The following is a 25,586-nucleotide window of genomic DNA, read 5'->3' on the forward strand; positions in this document are numbered from 1 at the left end:
GCCCCCACCTATAGACCTCAGAGCCCATCAGGACCTCCTTAGGAGGGTGGCGCTCAACATCAGTCTCCCATTAGAGGAAGTCCCAGAGGTTGAGGACCCAGTTGTGAGCATCCTGTCGGCTGATGCCCCCACTAGGGTGGCTCTGCCTTTCATTAAGTCCATCCAGGCCACTGCTGACACCTTAAGGCAGTCCCCAGCCTCCATTCCCCCTACGGCAAAGGGAATTGAGAGGAAATACATGGTACCCTCTCGGGGGTATGAATACCTATATGTCCATCCTCCTCCCTCCTCATTAGTTGTCCAGTCAGTCAACGAAAGGGAACGCCATGGCCAGCAGGCACCAGCTCCTAAATCTAAGGAGGCTAGGCGGATGGACCTACTGGGCCGCAAGGTGTATTCGGCAGGTGCCTTGCAGCTCCGGGTGGCCAGTCAGCAGGCTCTCCTGAGCCTTTATAACTACAATACCTGGGCGGAGGTGGCTAGATTCACAGTACTACCACCCCCGGACTCTCGCCAAGAATTTGCCGCATTCCTTGAAGACGGTGGCTAGAACCTCCCTCCAAGCTTCTCTCGATGCGGCTGACTCGGCAGCCAGAACTCTGGCCTCGGGTATCATCATGAGGCGTATCTCATGGCTCCAGGTCTCCAACCTGCCACCCGAGCTCCAATACATCATCCAGGACTTACCCTTTGATGGCAAGGGTCTGTTCTCTGAAAAGACCGACCCCAGGTTGCAGAGTTTTTAAAGGACAACAGAGTCATCATGCGCTCGTTGGGCATGCATACACCTGTGACCCAACGCAGACCCTTCCGGCCTCAACCCCACCGGCCGTACTTTGTGCCCTGGCACAGGCAAGACTTCAGCAGAAGGCACGGGCAGGGTGGCCGTAGACGCCTGTCCGGGTCCCAAGGGAGTCAAAACCACGGCCCCCCAAAAGCACCTCCGGGGCCTAAGTCTACCTTTTGAAGGTATGCACGAGGAAGGCGTACCAGTTTCAGGACAGGATCCTTCTCCAGCCGCCTCTCCTACTTCCTCCCGGCGTGGTCCCAATTGACCTCAGATATCTGGGTTCTATGCACAGTGAAACAAGGATATCACCTCCAATTTGTTTCAACCCCACCTTCCAACCCCCCAACCCAGTCCCTCTTCAGGGACCCCTCTCATAAGCAAGTCCTCTTACAAGAGGTGCAGTCTCTCCTCGCCGCGGGAGCAATAGAGGAGGTACCACCAGACGAGAAGGGAAAAGGGTTTTAGTCGTGCTACTTTCTGATCCCCAAGTCCAAGGGAGGCCTCAGGCCTATCCTAGACCTGCGAGGCCTCAACAAGTTTATGGTCAAGTTGAAGTTCTGCATGGTCTCCCTGGGGACTATTATCCCATCCTTGGATCCTGGAGACTGGTATGTCGCCCTCAACATGAAGGATGCATACTTTTTCCACATTGCTATCTTCCCTCCACACAGGAGTTATCATCGTTTGCTTTGTGGCCAATCACCAGCACTTCCAATTCACTGTCCTCCCCTTTGGCCTCTCCACGGCCCCAAGGGCGTTTACGAAGTGTATGGCCGTCGTCGCCGCCCACCTCCACCGGCAGCAGATACATGTATTCCCGTATCTGGACGACTGGCTCATCAAAGGAACCTCCCAGACTCAGGTCAAACAGAATGTACACATAATCACGGACCTGTTCTCCCGGTTGGGGCTGCTCCTCAATGCGGAAAAGTCCACTCTGGTCCCCACACAAAGGCTGGACTTCATAGGGGCAACCCTGGACTCCAGCTTGAGCCAGGGCCCTACCTACCTCAGCCTAAATTTCAGGCGATTACGGCGATCATTCAAGGTCGGCAGATCTCCCGCAACCACCCGGCTCGCACGTGTTCTTGGCCTACTGGGGCCACATGGCCGCATGTACTATCTGTGACCAAATTGCCAGGACGTCTGCCTCCGGCACTCCTTCACGTGGCTCAATTCGGCTTACCATGCGGCAGCGACCAATAGACGTTCTGGTGACCGTTCACCCCTGAGCACCTTACGCGCTACCGCTTCAACTGAGTGGCTAAACCCCTGGTGTGTGCAGGCTACCGTTCCATCCCAACTCAGCCCTCGCATCTCCCTGACGACAGATGCGTCATTCTCTCAGATGGGGGGGTCACCTTGGTTCACCTTTCGCAACCCAGGGGCCTTTGGTCTTCCAGGAGCTGATGCTCCACATAAATGTCAGAGAGCTGAGAACAGTCCGTTCATGTGGCCAGGCGTTTCCAACATCATCTCCATGGCTGTTGTGTCTCCGTGTTTACGGACAACACAACGGCCATGTATTTATACACAGACAGGGAAGGACTCGCTCTTCTCCCTGTGTCAAGAGACCATTCGACTCTGGGACTTCTGCATAGCCACTTCCAATAGGACCTGGTAGCATCCTTTCTTCTCCAAGGGTTTGGAACCACTCTGGCGGATCAGTGAGCAGATCCTCCCCTTGTTCACAAATGGTCGATTAGACCAGACGTTATTCATTCGATCTTCCAGAGGTGGGGTTTTCCCCCTCATAGACCTGTTCGCCCCTCGCACGAACAGGAAATGCCAAGCGTTCTGGCTTCTTCCAGAGTCTTTCACGGGATTCGATCATGGACGCATTTTTCATGACGCTTTATAGCCTTCCACTGTTCCCTCTTGTTCACAGGTCCTCATAAAAGTCCGCAGGGACAGAGCGCATCTATTCTGATTGCGCCAGCGTGGCCCCAGACAACATTGGTACACACCACACTGCTCAACCTGTCCATGGCCAGCCCAGTCACCCTGCCACTCCTTCCAGACCTCATAATGCAGGACCACGGCAGTCATCGCCACCGGACCTGCAAGCCCTTCGCTCCTGGCAAGGCTCCTGCATGGCTGAACAGATTGGAGTTACGCTGTTCCGCTCGCTAGTGTACAGCAGTTCTCCCTAAGTAGCAGAAAGCCTTCCACTCGGTCATCGTACCTGGCCAAGTGGAAGCGTTTCTCCTGCTGGTGTTCTACGCAGAATGTTAATCCTTCTGAGGTCTCGATCCCCACTGTTTTGGACTACCTCTGGTCTCTTAAGCAGCAGGGCCTGGCGATATCTTCTCTGAAGGTGCACTTGGCAGCTATCTCCACATTCCACCCTGGAGAAAGTGGCCACTCTGTGTTTTCCCACCCCTTAGTCACTAGATTCATTAAGGGCCTGGAGCACCTCTACCCCCCAGTACGCCGCCCTGCCCCCACCTGGGACCTCAACTTAGTCCTAAGCAGACGTATGCATCCACCATTTGAACCATTGGCGACTTGCTCACTCCTGTACCTGTCGTGGAAGACAGTCTTCCTAGTGGCCATTACATCGTCCAGGAGGGTCTCCAAACTTCGAGCACTTACGGTGGACCCACCGTATACTGTCTTTCACAAGGACAAGGTACACTTGCGACCTCATCCGGCATTCCTCTCTAAGGTAGTGTCGGCCTTCCATACCAGCCAGGATATCTTCCTCCTGGTCTTCTTTCCGAAGCCTCATTCATCTCGGCGGGAGCAGCAGTTTCGCTCCTTCGATGTCCATAGGGCGCTCGCTTTTTATATCGAGCAGACAAAGCCCTTCTGGAAGTCCCCCCAGCTATTTGTGGCAATCGCTGAACGGATGAAAAGTCTACCAGTCTTCTCCCAGAGGATCTCCTCTTGGGTAACTGCTTGCATACGCACATGCTATGACCTGGCCCATGTCCCTTCGGGCCATCTCACTGCGCATTCTACCAGAGCCCAGGCTTCATCAGCTGCCTTCCTGGCCCACGTGCCTATCTAGGAGATGTCACGCAGCGACCTGGTCATCGCTCCACACCTTTGCTTCGCCCTATGCTCTGGTCCAACAGTCTAGAGATGATGCAGCCTTTGGCTTAGCAATTCTGCACGCTGCCACATCTCACTCTGACCCCTCCGCCTAGGTAAGGTTTGGGAATCACCTAACTGGAATGGATATGAGCAATCACTCGAAGAAAAGACGATTACTCACCTCTGTAACTGTTGTTCTTTGCAATATGTTGCTCACATCCATTCCAAACCCACCCTCCTTCCCCGCTGTTGGAGTAGCCGGCAAGAAGGAACTGAAGGGTGGCCGGGTCGGCTGGGGTATATATCCGGTGCCATAGTGGCACCACTCCAGGGGGCGCCCAGCCAATCCACCGAGTGTTGCTAGGGTAAAAAGTCTTCTGGCGAACGTGCACGCGGCACGCACGCACCTAACTGGAATGGATATGAGCAACACATCTCGAAGAACAGTTACAAAGGTGAGTAACCGTCTTTTATAACCACAGCATTGCTATAAACTCTTCTTCTAGTATTGGATCTCCAGGACCAGAGTTGATCTGTTAGCAGGTGCAGAGACAGCTGCTGACTTTTTGCCATGGCTTCTGGAAGTGTGAAGGTTTAGCTTCCCCTTCCAGCATGTTCACGGCTCCTTATGCTAGTCAGAACCTTCCAGAACAAGCAAAAGAAGAATCCAGTTATACCAACGATTTATATTGTGCTTATTACAGTATATGTACATGCCAAGATGGGGAGCTGTTAGGGTAAAGCAATCCACAGGTCTTCTGCTTGCTTATGGGGAGTTTTGCCATGTGTACTCTGAAGTGTGTGACTTAAAACTGGATGACTAGTGTATGGTGTAGAAGATTGCAGCTTGCCCTGGTTCCATCAAACTGATGCAAGTTGCAGTGGTAAAATTCTCTTGATGAAGACACATCCACTGAATTGCATAGGAGTTGCACTATCGCTAGATTCCTGGGCCCAGAACTTTCTATTTAGTAACCATTTGGTCATTTTTTTTTATTTCTTCCCGTTCTGTGTCTTCATGTCCACTCAAAGATCATGTTGCCCCGTTTACGTAGTCCTCCCATTCTTGCATCTTTACACCACCCTTCACCTGGAATGATATCTGTTATGATGCACTAAACATCCAACACAGTCCTCCTTCAGACCTCTCTTAAAAGTTCAGTAATATCTTTTTTTCTGACCACCTGCATTTATCTATTCTTGCCCTATCATATTCTGAATTTAAAACTTTTTAACAACCTGTTTCTCACTTTTTTTTTTAAAGAAATGAATATGTAAACAAAACAATCAACTTATGCCCTGAGACAGCAACAAGTCATGCAAACTGCTTTGCAGGTGTCTTTTGGTACAAGATCAGGGTTTGTGTATTTCTAAGAGAGAGAGCCTTATTTTGTAGAAAGGTGGTCATTTTGGAACACAAGCAAACAATTTTTCAGTTTCTGCTTTTGTTTCCTTAACATTTGTTTCCATGCTTCCTCAGCAAGAAAGCATCATGAGTATAGGCATGTAACTGGAGCAGACTAGGATTGTTAGATTTTTATATATGTGAAGTTGGAGTGTATTCCTATTAATGGTTCTAAAGCTGGGACTTGTTTTGAATCTTGCTTCTTGAATAAATTCTACAGACACAGCAGGGTTGGTTTACTTTCTAATGTAAATGAGTTCAAAAAAATAAATAAGATGCACAAGCCACAAACGTGTCTCTTGGTATATGAGAGTAGCAAGATAATTCCCTGTGAAGCCCCACCCCCCGGTGCTACTTTTCTGTGTGTGCGCGCGCGCATGCTCTAGAAAATTTTGAGGGCTCTTGAAAAGAACATTGACACATGAAGTAAAGTCATATCTTATAGCTATCCATGCCGTCTACCGTATAATAGAAGTCCCCCTTCCCCTCCCCCCAGAAATCAGTTTCTGCTATGTAATGTGCACATTCATATACTTTTCAATATTCTGCATGCAAATAGGACCAAGTGCAGAAAAATTGTTTACAGGTGTCCAACTCCCAACAACCAAAGCATAGTTAGATATAATTTTAGGCCTCACGATCTCAAAATATGTCTAAGAAAATACACTGCATATACACTTGCATAGGCAAGCTTCTCATACTTTTTTCCAATTTATTTATATTTTCCAATATCCCTTATTTGTAGCAAGAAATGGTACATTTTTATTGAAATTTGAGCTAGTTAACAGACAATAGATTTTCAGTGAATTGATGAAAACCTTACACTTGGCTTCATAACAGTTTTCACAGCTGAATCTTTTTTTCATGTGTATTTAATGCCACGGCTCTATGGTCTTATTTTGTTTTAAGGTGGCCTATGTAACTGCTAACTTAATTTTGTAAATACAGCTTGAATATTAATAGACATTATTAGCTCAAAGATAATTCCCCTGAAAATTAGTAGTTGATTAAAAAGTTCAGATAGAATTTTTAAATTATAATAAAAGCAGAAAACAAATTAAGAAGCAACTCAGTGTAAATTTTGTCATTGATTTGCACTGGAAGTAGAAAACTGTGAGATGACGTGTTCTGCTCTGTTCACTAAGGGGACAGGTTTAGTATTTGACTGTTGGAGGAAGGATAATGAGAGGAAAATTCAGAGTTAGGTGAGAAGCAAGCATTGCTATGAATTTCGTGCCTTCTCCCACCCCCACTTAGAACAAAATCAGAATAACTTTCTGATAATGAAGTTGGTAGAATCCACTGTATAAAACTTAATATATTCTACTAAAAAAGAAATGATTTTTTTTTTTAAATTATGGCTTAGGAATTTTACTGTTCTAGAGAGATTTTTATAAAATGCAAGTAGGGCAGTACAAACAAGTTAGAATTATCCCATTAAAAGTAAAGATTAAGCCATCCTCCTTTAATTAATGTGGTCTTAATTGCAGTCTTAAATGATATCAAGAGATGATGAATCTACTACTCCCCTTTGGAATTTGTTCCAATGGATAGTTGCCCTAACTGTTTAAAATTGTATTTTTCCCCCAATTTGAACACGTCTGGCTTCAGCTTCCAGCCATTGGTGGTTCTTATGCTTCTCTCCACTGTAGCACCCTATATCGTATTCCAGTGAAGGTACTTAAACTGTAATCAAGTTATCTCTGTCATCTTTTTTATAAGCTAAACATACTAAGTTCTTTAAGTCTCTCAGACTGGATGTACACTGCAAAGTTTTGTTAACATAGCTGTGTTGGTCAGGCTTGCGTGAAAACACATTCCCCAGCAGGCATATCTATGCCAGCAAAACTGCTAGTGTAGACGTAGCTGTGCTGACAGAATAGTGCTTCTGTTGGCAGAGACAATGTCATTCAGGGTGGTGGTTTCACTAAGGCCTGGTCTACTTTAGAAGATTAGGTCAATTTAAAAATCCACACCGCTAAGTGACATTGTTAAACCAACCTAAGTCACCATATAGGCATCAACAGGTCAGTGGAACAATTCTTCCATCAGCCTAGCTACCGCTTCTCAGGGAGGTGGATTATCTATGCCAAAGGGAAAGTGCCTCCTGTTGGCATAGGTAATGTCTACGCTGAAGCACTACAACTGTGTGGCTGTAGTGTTTTAAGTTTAGACAAGCCCTAAAATGACAGAAAAATGCCTTCCATTGGTATAAGCTGCGTATACCCTGGGGGCCTCTTCCAGTATAGCTATACCAACGAAGTATTTGTAGTGTAGAGAAGGCTTCACTTTAACGCATTTTTCCAGCCTCCATGTCAATTTAGTCTCTATTAACTCTCTCCAAATTTCAACTTCCTTTTCTCATGTCATAGTTTTAACTGTATGCAGTATTCTAGTATTGGCCTCACCAATGACATACAAAAGTAAAATCACTTGCTATTCCTGCTCCCCTGTTTTTATGTCCAAGGATCATGTGACGCCTGTGTGCCACAGCACGGATCTGGGACTTCATGTTCAATTACACGTCCACTGTGACCCATGGCTCCTTTGCAGAATGTCTGCTTTCCAGGGTACAGTTCCTCTGTTGTTGTTGTTGCCTGTGTTCCTTGTCCCTGAATGTGTAATTTTGCATTTGGCTGTATTAATACACATTTTGTTTGAATAGGCCAAGCTTACCAAGTGATTCAGAGTGCTTTGACTGGCCTATCCTCGTTATTTACCAGTCTGCCAATATGTGTCATCTGCAAATCAGCAGTGACTTTTATATTTACTTTCAGATGTGGTGATGATGATGGTGTTGACTAGAACCAGGTACCAGTCTCTGTGGAATCTCACTAGAAGCACTCCCATCCAGTTGCTCTTCATTACCCAACTCGATTCAAATGAACATTTTTCAGTATATACTAGCACAGGTGACTGCGATACCACCTCAGAGGAAGGATGATCTTTTATGGCTTATGCACAATTCTGGGAGTAAGGAGATCTAATTTAGATTCTGTTCCCAGCATCTCCACAAAGCTCTCATCTGACCTCTAATTCATATAATTCTTCTGTGCCTCATTTTTTCTCAGCTGTGTTTTTAAATAAAAAATAAACACACTTGTCCGCTTTACACAAATGTTGTAAGGTGTGTGGCAAATTGCCGGTACTGTTCTGCTGGGTCTCGCGCTTTCTCTTCTCTGGGGTAGGTTCAGGGCACTATTGCTTGCCTCTGAACCAGTTCTTAATCATTCCCCTAGTGTCCTTGGAGGAGGGGAGTGGAGAGGGAGGGACCTGGGCCCGCCCTCTACTCCAGGTCCCAACCCAGGGGCCCTGGGGTTGTGGTGAACCACTTGACTAGCGGTTTCTTCCCCTGGGTTACTTCCCTCTCATACCCGTCAGCTTGTGAAGGGCTTCTCGCCTCTCTTCTATACAAGCCTGGTGCCCCTTACCTAGGGTTTCTGTTGGGCTTCCCAATCCACCGCAGCACTCCTCCAAACCTTCTATTTCTCTCTGGACAAACTCTTCTCTTCTGCAATCTGCACTCTGCTCCAATCCAACCTTTCTCCTTCAACTACCACACCCTGTCTGACTGAAGCAGGGGTTTATATCCCATGACTGGAGTCAGGTGCTCTAACTGGAGTCAGGTGCTCTAATTGGCCACAGCTGTTCTAGTTAATCTAAAGCAAACCTTCCTCCCTTGGCAGGGAATAAGGCCCCCTGCTAACACTCTTATGCTGCCTTCTGGCCATGCTGTATCACAGGTGTAATATTTTCTACAGTACTTTCTGATATCCTTGAAAGCGGAAGGTACTTTAGAAGTGCAAATAATTGTCAATTTTACCTAAAAAGCTGTGTATTCAGGTATTTTTATAACTGGTTAAAAAAAAAAAGCTTCCTACTGTAAAAACTCATCTGATGTTGACTCACCACAATGGGTTCGGCTTTAATGGAAAACAATTTTTCTCATTTTAAATGTTGACAGGATTGTTCAGTTTTGGGGTTCTGGTATTGGATTAGTCTTTTTATGTAAAATCTGTTTTAGACTTTACATCGTATGGAAACCAGGTGTTCATTATGTCTGACTATTCATACTATACTTTATCACTGAAAATATTAGCTGTCTAAAACTTTGAGGACTGAATCTTGTTTAGTGTTGCTCTAGGACGTGACAGTTTATATCCGTTGCACACGTGAGCATTGTGGCTGTTTTTTTTATCATGCACTATAATAAGCCCCATTTATTAAAATGGTGGTGTGATGGGTTGGATCACAGAAACCCTCTTGGGAGCTGCCACCTGATGTGCCAAGTTTACCTCTGCTCCTGTTTTCCCTGCCAGCTCAGGACTCCAGCACCCTGTCCTGCTGAGCTAGACACTCCTGTTTGCTCTAACACAGACCCATGGTCTGAATTACCTGCCCCAAAGCAGTGGGTTTACCTGAAAACAGCTCACAGAAGTGTGCTTGCCTTTAGCACTCAGATGCCCAAATCCCAATGGGGTCTAAACACAAATAAATCCATTTTACCTTGTATAAAGCTTATGCAGGGTAAACTCATAAATCGTTCGCCCTCTATAACACTGATAGAGAGATGCATGGTTGTTTGCTCCCCCAGGTATTAGTACATACTCTGAGTTAATTAATAAGTCAAGTGATTTTTATTAAATACAGAAAGTAGGATTTAAGTGGTTCCAAGTAGTAACAGACAGAACAAAGCAAGTCACCAAGCAAAATTAAAATAAAATGCACAAATCTATGTCTAATCAAACTGAATACAGATAATCTTACCCTCAGAGATGCTTCAGTAAGTTTTTTCCTCAGACTGGACACCTTCTAGACCTGGGCACAGTTCTTGCCCCTGGTACAGCTCTTGTTCCAGCTCAGGTGATAGCTAGGCCCTGATGGCTCTTCTCCCCCTTTGTTCTCTTCCATCCCTTTATATATCTTTTGCATAAGATGGGAATCCTTTTGTCCCTCTGAGTTCCCACCCCCTCCTTCTCAAAAGAAAAAATACCAGGTTAAAGATGGATTCTAGTTCAGGTGACATGATTACATGTCACTGCAAGACTTCTTTACCCATTTGCCAGCACACAGGTATACAGGAAGACTTACAGGTAAAACACAGCCATTTGCAGACAGTGGTCCTAGTTAATGGGAGTCATCAAGATTCCAAACCACCATTAATGGCCCACACTTTGCATAATTGCAATAGGCCCTCAGAGTTATATTTCATATTTCTAGTTTCAGATACAAGAGTGGTACATTTATACAAATAGGATGATCACACTCAGTAGATTATAAGCTTTGTAATGATACCTTACAAGAGATCTTTTGCATGAAGCGTATCTGTTACATTATATTCACTTATTAAATTTTTATAAAACTATATAGACTGCAGAACATCACAGGTGGACCAACTTCTCTGTTGCTGTAAAATGTCTTTGTCCAGAGTTACTACTTAATTGAGTATTCAGATACATTTATAGGTCATGCATGAAGAAAACTTTATTATAGTTTCTTCCTTAAGTTGATTGATTAAAATTTTAATGTGGAGGTGATACATAAATAAAAAAAAATTTCATCTGCCAGGCTTTCTCCAAGTCCTGATATAACAGTTATGCATGCTATTTAAATATTTTTGTTCTTGGGCCCTGATTTTTTTGTTTTGTGTTTTTTTTTTTGTTTGTTTTTAGAACTGCAAGCAAAAAAATGTGTATGCAGTTATAAAACTTCCCTAGTCTCAGTCAACAATTCCATGATCAGATTAATTTAACTATTTTAATCTTGTGTTTAAATTACCACAGAGAGCGCTCATCACAACACGCTATTCCTGTTGTTCTAGCCAGGCCTTCAGCCACCTGCTAGCCAGGCTGTCACTAGCACTGGACCCCCAATTTGCATAGCACAGAACCCTTGAGCTCAAGCTATCTGCCAGCCTCAGCTTCCCAAGTATCTGGGATTACAGGCATGTGCCACCACACCTGGAGGTTTAAATAGTTTAAATAAATTTAAATGTTAATACAAGTATTATATTCCGGTAATCTGGACAATTATACATAACAATTTTGATATACACCTCTATACCGATATACTGCTGTCCTTGGGAGCCAAAAAATCATACTGCATTATAAGTGAAACCGCGTATATCAAACTTGCTTTTATCTGCCGGAGTACGGAGTCCCGCCTCCTCTGAGCTCTGTTTTACCGTGTTATATCCGAATTCATGTTATATCGGGTTGTGTTATATCGGGGTAGAGGTGTACAACTTGCCCTAATCTAGGCAGTAAGTGATTATGTGGTTTTGTTTTTTGTTGGCATATGTTTTGAGGTTGCATTTTTAGCAAATTCAACTAGATTAATCAAAGGCATAATTTTTTATTTTATTTTTTTCATATAGTGAAAAAGAATGAAATTTAGGTCTCAGGTATCATGTTAATATCTCCATAACCCACACTTTTAGTTTACCTCAGAAAGTAGCTATCTAGTCTGCAGGCCTAATACAGATGTCTGATCATCAGTTGTCACAAGCTGTAGTTGATATACTGTATTGCATATTCAGAAAAGACATAGAAATGTTAGCATACACTTAGTTTTGCATTCCTAGTAGACCATAAGCATTTCTAAAGTAACTTACTGTAAACATGTAGATATGAATTCACATTTTGCTGATTTCATTGCACGTCTGTGTTGGGCTGCTTTATTGTCTTATGTTCATGTGACCATGGAAGACTTTATTGGAAACAATTCTTCCATCTGTAGTTCAGTTAAAATTAGGGAGATCTAGTGCCACAGGATTAAACACAAGAAAAATATTGTTTTGGTACCTAAAACGCAATTGCATCTGTATTGCATCTGTGTTTTTTCACACTCCTGAGCAAGAAAGTTGCAGCACTGTAAAGCGTCGGTGTAGCCAAGGCTATAGAGCTCTGTGAGTTAAACCGGCCTTCATAGAGCGCAGTAGGGAAAGCGCTGCAGTCCGTTCACGCTGATCGCTTCAAGCGCACTGATGTGTCCACATTTGCAGCGGCATTGGGAGTGGTGCATTATGGGTAGCTATCCCTGCATGCAAGTAACTGCAACATGCTTTTCAAATGGGGTGGGGTGGAGTGTGACAGGGAGTGTGTTGTGTGCGTGGTGGGAGTGAGTGGTTTTTGGGGTGCTGAGTGTCAACAATCCTGTCTAAATTCAGACCCCCCCAGCCCTTCTCACTCACTGAAAGCAAACAGTAAATGTTTGGCTTTTTCTTGAGCTTAATAAGCAGCAAGCCTTCTCCCGAATGGAGCTTTGAACAGTAGACATTTCCCCATCTCTGCACAAACATGGATATTCCACCACATGACGAGATGGCCGACTTCCAAGTGAGGATTATGGGACGTTTTCGCGAAGGCTGATCACAGCGCAGTAACGCCAACACTCTTTAACACTGGCACCGCGATGCTTCAGCCCGGGGCAAGCAAATTATCACTTGCGGAAGGTGGAGTACCAGCAGTGCTGTAACCATCGGAGTCAGGAGCGCTCGTACGGCCTTGCCAGTGTGGTTGGGGAGTGAGCTAGGGCGCCCGGGGCTGCTTTATTGTCTGTAACTCGCAAGTGTAAGCCAAGGCCAGAGAGTGTTGTTGGTTCTTTCTCCCACAGCCTCCACTCCAGTGCTGTAAGACTTTTCTGATAAGTCATGTATGCTCGCCCATTCTCAGTTCCGCAGTTCAGTGGTCAGCAGTGTTTGGTGATGCTCTGAGGTTGGTCTACACTTAAAGCTTGTCTGCAAAAGTTAATGTCGCTTAATGTTAAAGTGCCTTTAATTAAAACCGCTGTTACATGTCCAACAACGAGCCTATGCAGCAGAGTGCAAGAGCTGTTAATGTAATGCATCGGCACAGAGGCAGTGCACTGTTGTACTCTCATGTGCAACATGGCCGCAGGGTTTTGGAAGAGTTTATAGTGCCGTCATGGGCAGGTACAGAACCATTAATGGTACGGGTTTTCTCAATCCCCTCTTCGCCTAGGGGCATCCCAGTAGCATTGTCAGCTGCTTTTTCACTGCCAGTGTGGACGTGGAGGGAGAGGAGAGTGGTGTGTCCTGGGGCGGGGGAGAGAGCAGGCTGGCTGACATAATGCTGGGTAGGTGGATCCCCGCACGTCAGCCCTGGGTTCTGCTCGCGCAGAGTCTTTCCCTGAAGCATTCTGTTTCTGCCTGCCAGTAGTTCGTGGTTATCATCTGTGTCCTGAGCAGCTCTTTGAGGAATGTCAAAGCAGCACAGCACCCATCCCCCTCCCTGCGCAGCAGTCCTGCCTGCCGTTCCCAGTGCAGGACAGAATACTGAGCATTCCCTTCCACTTTATGATTTTGCTCTTCTGTTCCCCAAAGGGAGCAGCATGGCCAGCTGTCAGATACTTCCCGATCTTTGAAAGGGCAGAGGGCATGCCTGAAGGGCAGCAGAGATCAAACAGTCAAGCAGAGCAGTCACGCAATGCATTGTGGCGATACTGTCAAGCCAGTTTCTGCGACAAAAAACAAACGCAGTGTCTTAACTATGCTTTGTTGCTTTAATTGCAGCAAAAGCTGTGTGCCTCTCTTGAGGTGGTCTTATTTTATCTGCAAAACAGCACGAGTTTTGCTTGCCAAAAGTAGCTTTAAGTGGTATATTCTCTCCTGTTTTGCGACAAATTTTGTAGTGTAGACAAGGCCTAACTTACATAAGGAAGGCAGGCTTCCTAGATCCTGGCTACGTGGGAGTAGAATGAGCCAGGGCAGACTCCGCAGTAAGTGAGCAAGCTCACCCCAAAGCTGGATCCCTGATGGAGGAGAGGTCAGGCTCCCATAGCATGAAGAGGGTCCAGGGCCTCTCCAGATCTTGACACCTGGTAGAGTAGGGCAGAGCTCAGACTCCCTTGTGGGACAGATTACAGTCCACGCTGAGGGGGATAGGAGAAGGGACTCAGAACCCTGCAAAAAAGGCAGCCCCGTTCTTCTCCCCCAGCCCTGGCTCACATGAAGGGCAAATGGGGTGGTTAGATCCGCCAATAGATAAGCAAGGTCCCCAGATCTGGCGTATACACCGGGGGAGGGTTGAGCTGAGGCACCCCATGACGAGGAAAGCTCTTCCTATTCGCAGCTCACATTTAGGGGTTAGGGAGAGGGGCTCAGACTCCCAGAGATCTTGGCATGTGCGAGTAGAAAAGTGGGGCTGACCGTGTGTCTCTGCCCTTTACTTCCGCATTATGTCTGCCAGGCATCTGAGTCCTCCAAGCCTCACCCATCCCAATTATCGTTCTTACCATTGGTGAAGCCCCAAACTTGCTGAACCCCTGGTCTGCCCTTTCCCCACTTCTCTGCCTCCTAAAATGCTCTCTCACTCCACCTAACTCATTTTGCACGTTGTCTAATTTTTCCCAAAATACCTTGATTAATGGGTTCAACTAATATTACGTCTGTGCCTATTTGGATAGAATATAATAGTTTGTGGTTTACGTAGTTTTAGATTTCAAAGATAATTTACCCTAAATTGCTGTTTTTATACTTGAAATTAGTAAGCTGTTCACTGTGCCGGAACAGTTGAGAAACTAAAGATGTTACTTGGTACCAATATCCAATGCATGAGCAACATTCAATTTAACTTTTTCTGTTTTAAGGTCTCAACCGACATACTTAAATGACACACTACGACCAGTTTTAACTAAAACTTCGCACACCTTTAGTTCCAGGACACGTATGCCAGTAGCTCTGTTAATCTAAGAGGTTAGCAATGTTGTCTTTTCTATCCGGCAATTTACTGATGCAGTTTCAGTTACTAGCCATATGCTAGGCCGTATGCTGTTGTGTTGCTAAGTGTTTTTCTTGATGTTTAGTTTTTGTAGAGTGTAATGTGATGTAAAGCAGGATTTCCAGACTTCTGAAGGGAGGAAAAATGGTGGTAATGTGTGTGGTTTTTTTGTTTTTTTTTTTTGTCCCGTCCCCCCCCCCATTCCATCTTTTCAGGCATCCATCCTATTTCTGTTTCTGGCATGTGTGGTGTGGTGTAGTGTGTTTTTTTTTTTTTTTTTTTTTTAAATGGCCTCTAACCTGCAGCCAGAGGTTGCTATCAGCCTGCTATGCTGGGCAGTACGTATTTTTTCTAATGCAGGGTTTATCTCTGGGGATCAGCAATTTTTTCTAAGCTCTAAACCTGTCCGATTTCTTACACATGCACTGGGATATAGCAACTGAGGCCTGGTGTACACTAGGAAATTAGATAAGTATAACTACATTGCATAAATTCACAGCAACACAGTTAAACCGACCTAGCCCCTGGTATAGACAGCACTAGGTTGACAGGATACTTCTGTCAATCTACCTATCACCTCTTGGGGAGGTGGATGGTTATGCATTGGGAGAACCCCTTCTGTTGGCATAGGTAGTGTCCTCACTGAAGTACTGCAGGAGCTTAGCTTTTTAAGTGTAGACAAGTCCATAGCCACTAATTTACTAAATCAACTAAAAAAAATACCTATTTATGAATACTTCTGTTCATTTTAGGAACTGTCTTAAGACTTTTTTCTCCAGTACTATATTCAAACTCTTGTACTTTTTCACGTTTGCAAATACTCAAACACTGAGTCGCTTTAAATGGCAAATGTTTGAATCATGAAATAGTACAAAAATACAATTCTGTGCTCTCAATTAATGCATGTTAGTGCGTGCTTTTTCTGTGGTAGCTCATTAGCTAATTCCAGAGTAAAAAACTACATGGGGTATGTAGGTGATTCAGTTATAATTTAATTTTAGTATCTTGTGGTCTTTGACAGTATTCCTTCTAATGATACAAAAATTTAATCTCCACAAACTTTATATTTAACTTCTACAGAGAAAATTCTAGTGAGAAGTTATTGAAAGGATTACTTTACTGCAGTAAAATTGTAGTTCTTACAAAGCCAGAGATACTTAATTCTAGAATACTTGAGCAAGGGACCTGGCCTGCCTTTTAGAAGAGCTGAGCTTCCACAATTTCCATTGGCGCTGGTGAGAATTTTGGGTGCTTCTCAGCTCTAAATATCAAGCCACTTTATTAGATGCCTAAATATGGATTTAGAGGCTTAATTATAGAAACTCAGATTTGAAATATTCTTTAAGAGGAAGGATGGTTTTGAACTGGGATGTAGGAGCTGACTCTGCCACAGATTTCCTGTGTGACCTTGGGCAAGTTACTTGGTTTGTGTCTTACCTACCTCACAGGTGTTGGGAGGGCAGTTACTAATGTTTGAGGAACTCTATTACAGGGTTGTGAGTAGATTTGTTCTTGAAAGTAGTATCAGAAAATTGAGGCATGGTTGGATATAAGACAAAATTATGCATTATACTGTTAAGATACAAGTCTAAAATGTATCCACTTTCTTTGCCAAATGACAGGGACTTGCCATGAGGTGCTGAAGCCTTGTTTCACCGATTTGGAGAGACTGGACCTAAATGGCGCAGCATGACTTTGCTCCAGCCTGGCTTAATTTTCCTACTCCGCCATCATCAACAAAGGTACCTTTTTCTGGAGTGCTTCTGAATATACAAGGATATCCTAAGAAATTTTAAGTGGTAGGCTGTACTTGTAAAGAGATTTATTTTTAGCACCCTCCGTTGGTGTACTTGTTCTGTCGTTATGAAGTAGCAACTTCGAGAGAAAAAGCCAGGTTTCTGGCATCACTGAAATCTGCTCTAATGTTCAGCCTTTTATATCTGAGTTTCCTCTTTCATAACCATGACAGTTGCATAATAATCACTTGACTTCATATTCCCCTGTTGTAAAGTCGTTAAATAATAAAAAAAAGTAATAGGTGGAATGCATTCTGTGGACCTTGCATCCTTTATTTACAGTCTGCTTTCCGTGCTATGGTCTGTATGCAATGTTCAATACTGGATTTAGGATGAGAACATAAAATTTAGGAACAGAAAGGGTTATTTGTCTAAACATAACCACATCTTCCACTTCTGATCCCAACTTCTTGATTTCCGTATAGGCAGCCACCTAGGCAGAACAGTCACTAAGGTAGCTCTTAGTTTGAAACCAAAAGTACAAATGAGCAAGAGGTACAGATCCAGATCTCTCACCTTCTAATTGCTTATAAACAAGATCTTTGTTTAGTATTTTGATATGGCAGACTTGAACTCTTCTCTGATACTTTATGGTGGGCTATAGTGTCAGGGTCCTTCAGATCCAGGACTTCAAGCTCCTGTGGTGTCCATTTATTTCTAATCATGGTTTTTATAAAGAAAATAGATCCTCGGGAATTCAAACACGATAGACTTGGAGAAAGTCAGATAGCCACTTTGCGGCTTGCAAGCATCTCTATCTAATGTTACAAGTGTGATCACTTAAACTAGATGTATTTAGAGTAGGTTCTGTTTAAGCTCTTTTTGAAGAACCAAAGCTTTTTTCACCAATACCTGTTGGCAGTACTTTTTTCTAGCTAATGCATCATTGTCAGAAACCTCTTTACTTAATAGCTGACCTGAATACTAATAGCTGACCTGAATACTAATACAAAATAAATGTAGCACTGAGAGAACCCAACACCAAGAAGTCAGGATTCTGTGAACATTGTCTAAATATGCATGATCCATGTTCCAGCTAGGCTAAATGTGACCTGACCTATTGCTGGGAGTTTCTTTTTGAGGATGATAGGTGGTGGTGGTTGTTGTTGTCTTTCTCTCCCTCCCTCCCCCCACAAAAAACCCAAACAATTCAGTACAGAATTTTTTATACCTAGGCTGGTAAACTTTAATTTTTGCAAGACTACCGTATTACTTCTTATTAAGCAAGACGCTTTCTTCTCCCATGTTGTTGAATGTCAGTTTTGTTTCTCTTTGCTAGAAGAATGGAGTGCCAGATAACATCTCAATTTTCAGATATTAACAATAGAGATCCTGATTACAAAACTTACATTCGTCTCCAGCACAAGCTTGGCAGAGCGCTAGCACCATCGTGTGGTGAAAATGTGAACTGCCTGACTTTGTATATGCACAAATTATTTTCAACAAATTAGATACTTACATTGTTTGAACTTGTATATAAAACCTTTATAGCTTAACTTTTTTACATGGGACTGACAGTTTCTTTTAAATAAAGGGGTCATTAATATTTAGCCAGTTAAGAGGGAGTTTATTATTAAAACATTCTGAAGAGTTAATTGCAGAGCTAAAGGAACTTTTGAGCTACTTGGAGAAACATATTGAGTTTGTTTACTCCTTACTTGTCTTTAGATGAACCAGGTTGTCTGTAAGCCAGGCTCTATTATCTGATAGCTACTGTCCATTTAATAATTTCAGTAGAGACTTGTGACTCATGTACATTACCACACTCTTTATTTGAATGCCAAGGGTGAAAGGCCCAAAGGACAGGAAAAAAAATCAAATTCCTTTAATTTCATTTAAATGCAATATTACAAGCTGTGTGAATGTAGAAATGAGCCATGAGCTGCCTTCTACAGTTTCTGTGTCTGTCTGTACTGGTTATCAGTAATACAACAAATGCAGCTCCCCCTGGTGATGAAAAGATATTTCCTGGCAGCCTGTTTCAAGGTTCAGTTTATAATTCTGGAAGCAGAATGGGAAAGCAAGGGAAGTGTTGCTGTTACTAAACATTTTAATTTTAAATATTATTCCTTAGCTATGTTTTTCTATTTGTTGTAATGTTTCAGCAATAAATAGGAGGACATCTGTATTGTTTAGAGGTCACATGGGGGAGGGGAGCAGCAAGTTCTCACCACTTGAGACTCAGAATGAGGATGTACTTTTTTCAGATTTTTACGGTGAATGCTTGCTGAGCTTTGGTCTCGCTGACTGAGGTTTGAATACATTTGTGGGCTTTATTGGGCTCCTTAGTGGAGCTCAGATGCCCTGCTTGGCTGTGGCTGCTTCTCGACTGGGGGAAAAAATAATAAATAGTGGTATTCTCCCACGCCCAGCCACTTGTGATACCAAAACAAGTAGCTACTCAGGGTAGACTGTAGATCTTCATTAGGTCCTCCCTTTCCTTTCCTTTAAGATTTTAGAGCTATTTTTTTCAGCCTGTCTGCAGACTCTGACATCTTTGCATTGGTTACACTTGGTTCAGATTCTCAAGGTTTTTGGCATAACCATAATAGCTAGACCAGTGGTCCCCAATCTGTCGATTGCAATTGACTGGTCGATCCTGGGGACTCTCACATTGATCGCAATCTCCAGCGGTGTATCAGTGCCTGCCTGCCGTGGCCCCATGCCGCTCCCGAAAGCGACGAGCATGGCCGTGGGAGGGCGGACGACAGGGTTTCTTGGTGCACTGCTGCTACCTGCAGGCACAACCCCTGCAGTTCCCATTGGCTGAGAACAAGGAACTGTGACCAATGGGAACTTTGTGGGCGGTGCCCGCAGAGAGGGGCAGCGCTCAGACCATGTGTCCCCCAGCTGCCATCCCAGGGGCCGCAGAGGGACGTTGGCCCTTTTCAGGAGTGGCGTGGGGCTGGGGTAGGTAGGCAGTCTGCCTTAGCCTCGATGCGTCCCTGACCACAGCTGCCTGCAGTAAGTGCTGCTTGGCGGGAGGCCGTACCCCAACCCTGAACCCCTTCCTGGAGCCAGCACCCCATACCACCACCTGCACCCACAGTCCCCTCCTGCACCCTACGGCCATGCCCCTGCCCTGAGCCCCATCCCAGAGCCAGCACCCCATACGCCCTCTTGTAGCCCAACCACCTGCCCCAGCCCTGACCCCCCCCCTCTCAGAGCCAGCACTCCGTATGCCCTCCTACATCCAAACACTCTGCTCCAGCCCGGAGCCGCCTCCTGTACCCAAACACCCTTCCAGATCCTGAACCCCTCACCCCCTCCAATACCCTTGCCCCAGGCTCAGCCCAGAGCCTCCTCCCACATTGCAAACCCCTTGGCCCCAGCCCAGAGCCCTCACCCCGTCCTGAACCCCAACGCCTTGTCCCAGTCCAGTGAAAGTGAGTGAGGATGGGGGAGACCGAGCGACGGGGGAGCAGGGAGTACGGAGTGGGTGGGGATTTAGGGAAGGGATGAGGCCTTAGGGAAAGGACAGGTTAGATCCTGGGTTAATGCAGTGGACCAGGTAAGTGTATGGTTGTGTGGGAGGTGAATGTATGCATCTAGGTGGTTCCAAAAAATGTTCTTATCATTGGCTTGATTGAATGTCTCTGTTTTCAGGCAAGCTTGAAGTGAGTTTTGAGAGAGTATTTTAAGGAAAAGAGGGAGGAAGCATTGTAGGTGGTGTTGGGAAGGGAGTTCAGATTTGTACTAGAAATTTTCCTAGAAAAATTCCAAACGTCAAAACTGGGTTGTGGCTGCCTCTATGGTTTACCTGATTTAAAAAAATTAAAGCTTGTTACCAGTATTAGCAGTTTTGGATCTGAATTTCAGAAAGTTAGGCATGCAGAAATGTGGACAGTTGTGCTTCAGATTTTTAGTCAGCAGACTAGTTACTTGCACAACAAATTACCAGTTTGGTGTGGAGCTACCCAAATTGCCTTAATCGTAGAATATCAGGGTTGGAAGGGACCTCAGGAGTTCATCTAATCCAGGAGTAGGCAACCTATGGCACGCGTGCCAAAGGCAGCACACGAGCTGATTTTTCAGTGGTACTCACACTGCCCGGGTCCTGTTCACCAGTCCGGGGGGCTCTGCATTTTATTTAATTTTTAATGAAGCTTCTTAAACATTTTAAAAGCCTTGGTTACTTTACATACAACAATAGTTTAGTTATATATCAGAGGCTTATAGAAAGAGTCCTTCTAAAAATATTAAAATGAATTACTGGCACGTGAAACCTTAAATTAGAGTGAATAAATGAAGACTCGGCACCCCACTTCTGAAAGGTTGCCAACCTCTGATCTAGTCCAACCCTCTGCTCAAAGCAGGACCAGTCCCCAACTAAATCATCCCAGCCAAGGCTTTGTCAAGACTGTAAAAACCTCTAAGAGTATGTCTTCACTACCGGCCAGAACGGCGGGCAGAGATCGATCCAGCAGGGATTGATTTATCGTGTCTAGTGTAGATGCGATAAATTGATCCCCGAGCGCTCTCCTGTTGACACCTGTACTCCAGCTCGACCAGAGGTGCAAGCAGAGTTGATGGGGGAGTGGCTGCAGTCAACTCACTGCGGAGAAGACACCATGGTGAGTCGATCTAAGTACGTTAACTTCACCTACGTTATTCACATAGTGGAAGTTGCGTAACTTAGATTGATTTTCCTTCCACACACACATCCGGCCCCCCTCCTGAAGGGTAGAACAGGCCTAAGGAAGGAGATTCCACCACCTCCCTACTTAACCCCTTCCAGTGCTTCACCACCCTCCTAGTGAAAAAGTTCTTCCTACTATCCAACCTAACCTCACCCCCCACTACAACTTGAGGCTTTTAAATAAATGAACATTACTCCTTTGTTCTGTCATCTGGTACCACTGAGAACAGTCTAGATCCATCCTCTTTGGAACCCCTCTTCAGGTAGTTGAAAGCAGCTATCAAATCCCCCCTCTTTCTTCTCTTCTGCAGACTAAACAATCCCAGTTCCCTCAGCCTCTCCTCTTAAGTCATGTGCCCCAGCCCCCTAATCATTTTTGTTGCCCTCCACTGGACTCTTCCCATCTTTTCCACATCCTTCTTGTAGTGTGGGGCCCCACACTGGGAACAGTACTCCAGATGAGGCATGACAATTGGGTACTCTGAGAAGATAATAGCATACATGCGAGAGTGTGCCTAGAGAGACCTGATTTTAGAGGATTAAAGTACAATGTCCAAAGAGGTGGCCCCAATGGAACATCACTTCCATATTGGTGCAGATAACAAAATTCATGTGGTGGGGTTTGGAGTGTGGGAAGAGGTCATGGCTGGGACAGAAGGTTAGGGTACTGGGGGCTGAGGGTTCAGGCTCTTGGGTGGGGCCAGGATGAGGGGCCCAGGGCTGGGGCAGAGGGTTGGGATACAGGCGGGTGAGGGGTCCAGCTGGGAGTTTGGGCCCTGGGGTGGGGCAGGGGTTGAGGGGATTGGGGTGCAGGCTGCCCTGGGGCTATGGTGCAGAGAGAGGATTCCCCCCAACTCTCTCTCCCCACAGCAGCACCTGGGCTGGGGGGGACAGGCATCCCCCCTCCCCCCTGACCTGCGGCAGGTCCTGGGTGGGACTGGGTTGGGGCTGGGGGAGGGGCATCTGAGGTTTGTGCTCCCACTCTTGGATCACTGTTGGGAGCATCGCAAGTAGCTTCTACAACCACCATTAGGCAGAGGATGAGTTTCCGTTCTATGCAATGGGCCAGCACAAACCTGGGCTTCACCTGAGCCCTACCCACGTCCAGGTGCTTCCAGATGTGCAGCCCCCTTGGGGTCAGTGGCTGTGTGCTGTGCTGTGGTGAGTGTTTGCAGGATCAAGCCCTTATTAGTGATCGTTCACAGAACAGGGCTGGAAAGTGCAACCCGAAGGCACTGCGGTGCCTGCACTACTCCTCTGACACTCTGCAAGCTAGGTCTGGGCCGGGCCTGTCAGGTACTGCCCCTCTCAAGAGCAGCATGGAGCAGCACTGCCTCCCACCAATGCTGGCTGGAGCCTCTGCAGAGTGAGCAGCAGCCTGCGCTCCCTCCTGCTCCTTCTGTTGGGGACAGGAAAAAGAGGTCCAATATTGGGATTTCCGGGGGACACGAAGTCAGATTTCTCTCAGCTCTAGTCCCTTTCCTAAGAATTCCATGAAAGTGTCTCCACCGCTGCTTAAAGCCATGTTCCTGGCCAGATGGGGAGCTGCCACAGCTGGGGGGAAAGGTGCTCCTACCCTGGCTGTAGCAGGTCTGGGCCTGGGACCAGGTTGAGGTTGTGGGAGGGGCACTCCTCCCCCCGGGCTGGGCTGGGGCCAGGGAAGGAGCACCTCTCCCTCTTGTGGCAGGTCTGGGGCTGGGGGAGAGGCATCTGGTTCTGCTGCAGCCCTGAGCACCTTTGTGGCACTTAATAGGCTGCTGCGCGACCGCACAGCTTAGAGCAGTGGTTCTCAACGTTTTGTATTGGTGACCCCTTTCACATAGCCTCTGAGTGTGACCCCGCCTTATGAATTAAAAACACTTTTTTAAATATATTTAACACCATTATAAATGCTGGAGGCAAAGTGGGGCTTGGGGTGGAGGCTGACAGCTCGCGACCCTCCATGTAAGAACCTTGTGACCCCCTGAGGGGTCCTGACCCCCAGTTTGAGAACCCCTGGCTTAGAGGGAATTTAGCTAGTCAGATTGTCTCCTCTCAAATGAGGAAGTGGAGTCTTTAGTGGAATTGATTCTCTCCACCTTACAATAACAAACCAATGGCTCCACCCTCCTTTTTTCCCCACTCTTTTTTTCCTCCCAGGAGGGATGTAGGGAGGATCGTGTCACCTTTCCTATACTAGCTGGAATTTGTAGAGAAATTCTGCCAGCGTTCTCTTGTCTAACACCGTTCATGAAGAAATAAGTGACTGTGGTAGTATAAAGACACATGGCAACCTTGTTCAGGCACCCTTTAATGGGCTGCGTTTTATATGAAGTTCTAAAAGGTAATGTAACGGCCTCCCCTGTGTTGGATGTTGTCTATTTCACTGTAACACAGTAGGCTGCCATAAACATTTATTTTAAAAACAGTGCTGCTGCTTTCAGTGTCTCATTCTTAGTGTCTAGCACTAAATAAAAATAAATTCGGAATTTCCTCGCTGACACTTCTTAAAGCTCCTGAGATGTCACACTGCCACTTATTATAGTTTTATCAGAAATTAATGTCTTATAAAAACGAGTGAGCAAAATTAAAAACCTACAGTTTTTCTGTGCAGTCTGTGTAGGTGCTAAACTTCTAAAACATGGCTTTAACAATGCATGGCAAACCCCTCATTATCATTTAGTGGGTTTTGTGCTGCTCCCATAACGTGTTTTAAAAATGTACACAAATGTTCCTTAACCTGACTTTCCAAGTATCTGTGGTATATGAAAACTTCTCTTTTTACTTACACTTTTTGCAATAAAAAAAAGTATACCTGCCCACCCCCTAACACTGTGGCTGCATTCTGTTAGATGCATAAGAAGTTTTAGGTCCACATAGAATGGATTGAACCGCTGAAAATGTCAAGGGGAAAATAATTTTTTTTTGCTGTTTCTGAATAGTTAATTTTTTAAAAAATGTCCTTTATTTTTAGGAGGCCATATTAGCAAAATGCTGTCATTACTTAAAAGTCATTACTACTTAAAAGTAGTAGCAAAGAGAAATGATGTAATGCATACTCCTACTCATTCTGTTGAAGAATGAGCTGTCACAAGTCAGGCCAATGGTATCTGTATTCCCCCTCTGTGGTCAACCAAGGGAGCCCACTTTTAGGGTTTTGGCTGCAGCTGTTATCTCTCTTGGGCACAGACCCGCTTGTCTCTCCCTCTTGACCAGGGTTTTTCCTGGCTGCACAATTCCTTGACTAAGCTGTGATATCCTGAGCAAGCCAGACTGCCTAAACAGGCCAATGTCTGTGCTTTACTTTCTCTCCAAAGACTACGAACAGCGTAATTGCCAGCAGTCTCATGTTACCACACAGCTCTTCCTGAGTAAGCACATTTATTCTTAAGGTGAAAGCATTACAGAGAAACCATAGGAAAGAACCTATGCACATGCTAAAAAATTTACCAGAGATCACCCCCAATTCCAACCTTGGGCTCGGGTAAGTGTTAGTCTTCCAAAACGCACCACTGGGTTTCCCCCATGCTTACAAGTCCATAGCTGTCTCAGACTCGGAACAGCCATGAATAGTTCAGTCTTTCCTTTATACAGTTTGGGAGTTTGATCTTCGCCTCATGTAGCAGGTGATTAGCAGACAATGGGCCACACATCAGGGCATATCTTGCATAGTCTAGGTTCTTGCATAATCAGTTGTGAAGAATTTGCATTCACTTCCCCCTAGATATTCCCCAGGAAAACCACTTAACACTTTTTAATCCAAAAATCCATTGTTTAGTACAGTCCTTTTGAACCTCCAGGTCTCACATCTGTTACCTCTCCTCACTTGAGAGATTACATACAGTCCTGGCGCACAATAATACATAAATCATTCATTTAATGCAGGAGTACTTGTGGCACCTTAGAGACTAACACATTTATTTGAGCATAAGCTCTCGTGAGCTACAGCATCCGAAGAAGTGGACTGTAGCCCACAAAAGCTTATGCTCAAATAAATGTTAGTCTCTAAGGTGCCACAAGTACTCCTGTTCTTTTTGCGGATACAGACTAACATGGCTGCTACTCTGAAACCTGTCATTTAATGCAATGTGCCCCAAAGATACTTAAACTTAATTCAGTAAGATTTCCCAAGTATATCTGAGAACTGCCATATCTGTCACATGAGTGTTAGTAAAAGCATTGGTTTGACTTGCTTGAA

General features: G+C 45.1%; 1 protein-coding gene across 5 annotated transcripts in view; it reads left to right on the forward strand.

Moving 5' to 3' along the window:
- The window catches only part of GPBP1 (GC-rich promoter binding protein 1), a 79,283-nt gene that overhangs the window by 28,452 nt on the left and 25,245 nt on the right, over positions 1–25,586 (forward strand). For all 5 annotated transcript variants that reach the window (XM_032785427.2, XM_075066959.1, XM_032785426.2 and 2 more), the window contains exon 4: positions 16,597–16,716. In XM_032785427.2, the coding sequence (XP_032641318.1) occupies positions 16,654–16,716 (63 nt within the window). In that variant the 5' untranslated portion in view covers positions 16,597–16,653. The remainder of the gene's footprint in view (positions 1–16,596; positions 16,717–25,586) is intronic.

This window comes from Chelonoidis abingdonii, chromosome 6 (assembly GCF_003597395.2).
Source record: "Chelonoidis abingdonii isolate Lonesome George chromosome 6, CheloAbing_2.0, whole genome shotgun sequence".
Classification (NCBI taxonomy): Eukaryota; Metazoa; Chordata; order Testudines; family Testudinidae; genus Chelonoidis; species Chelonoidis abingdonii.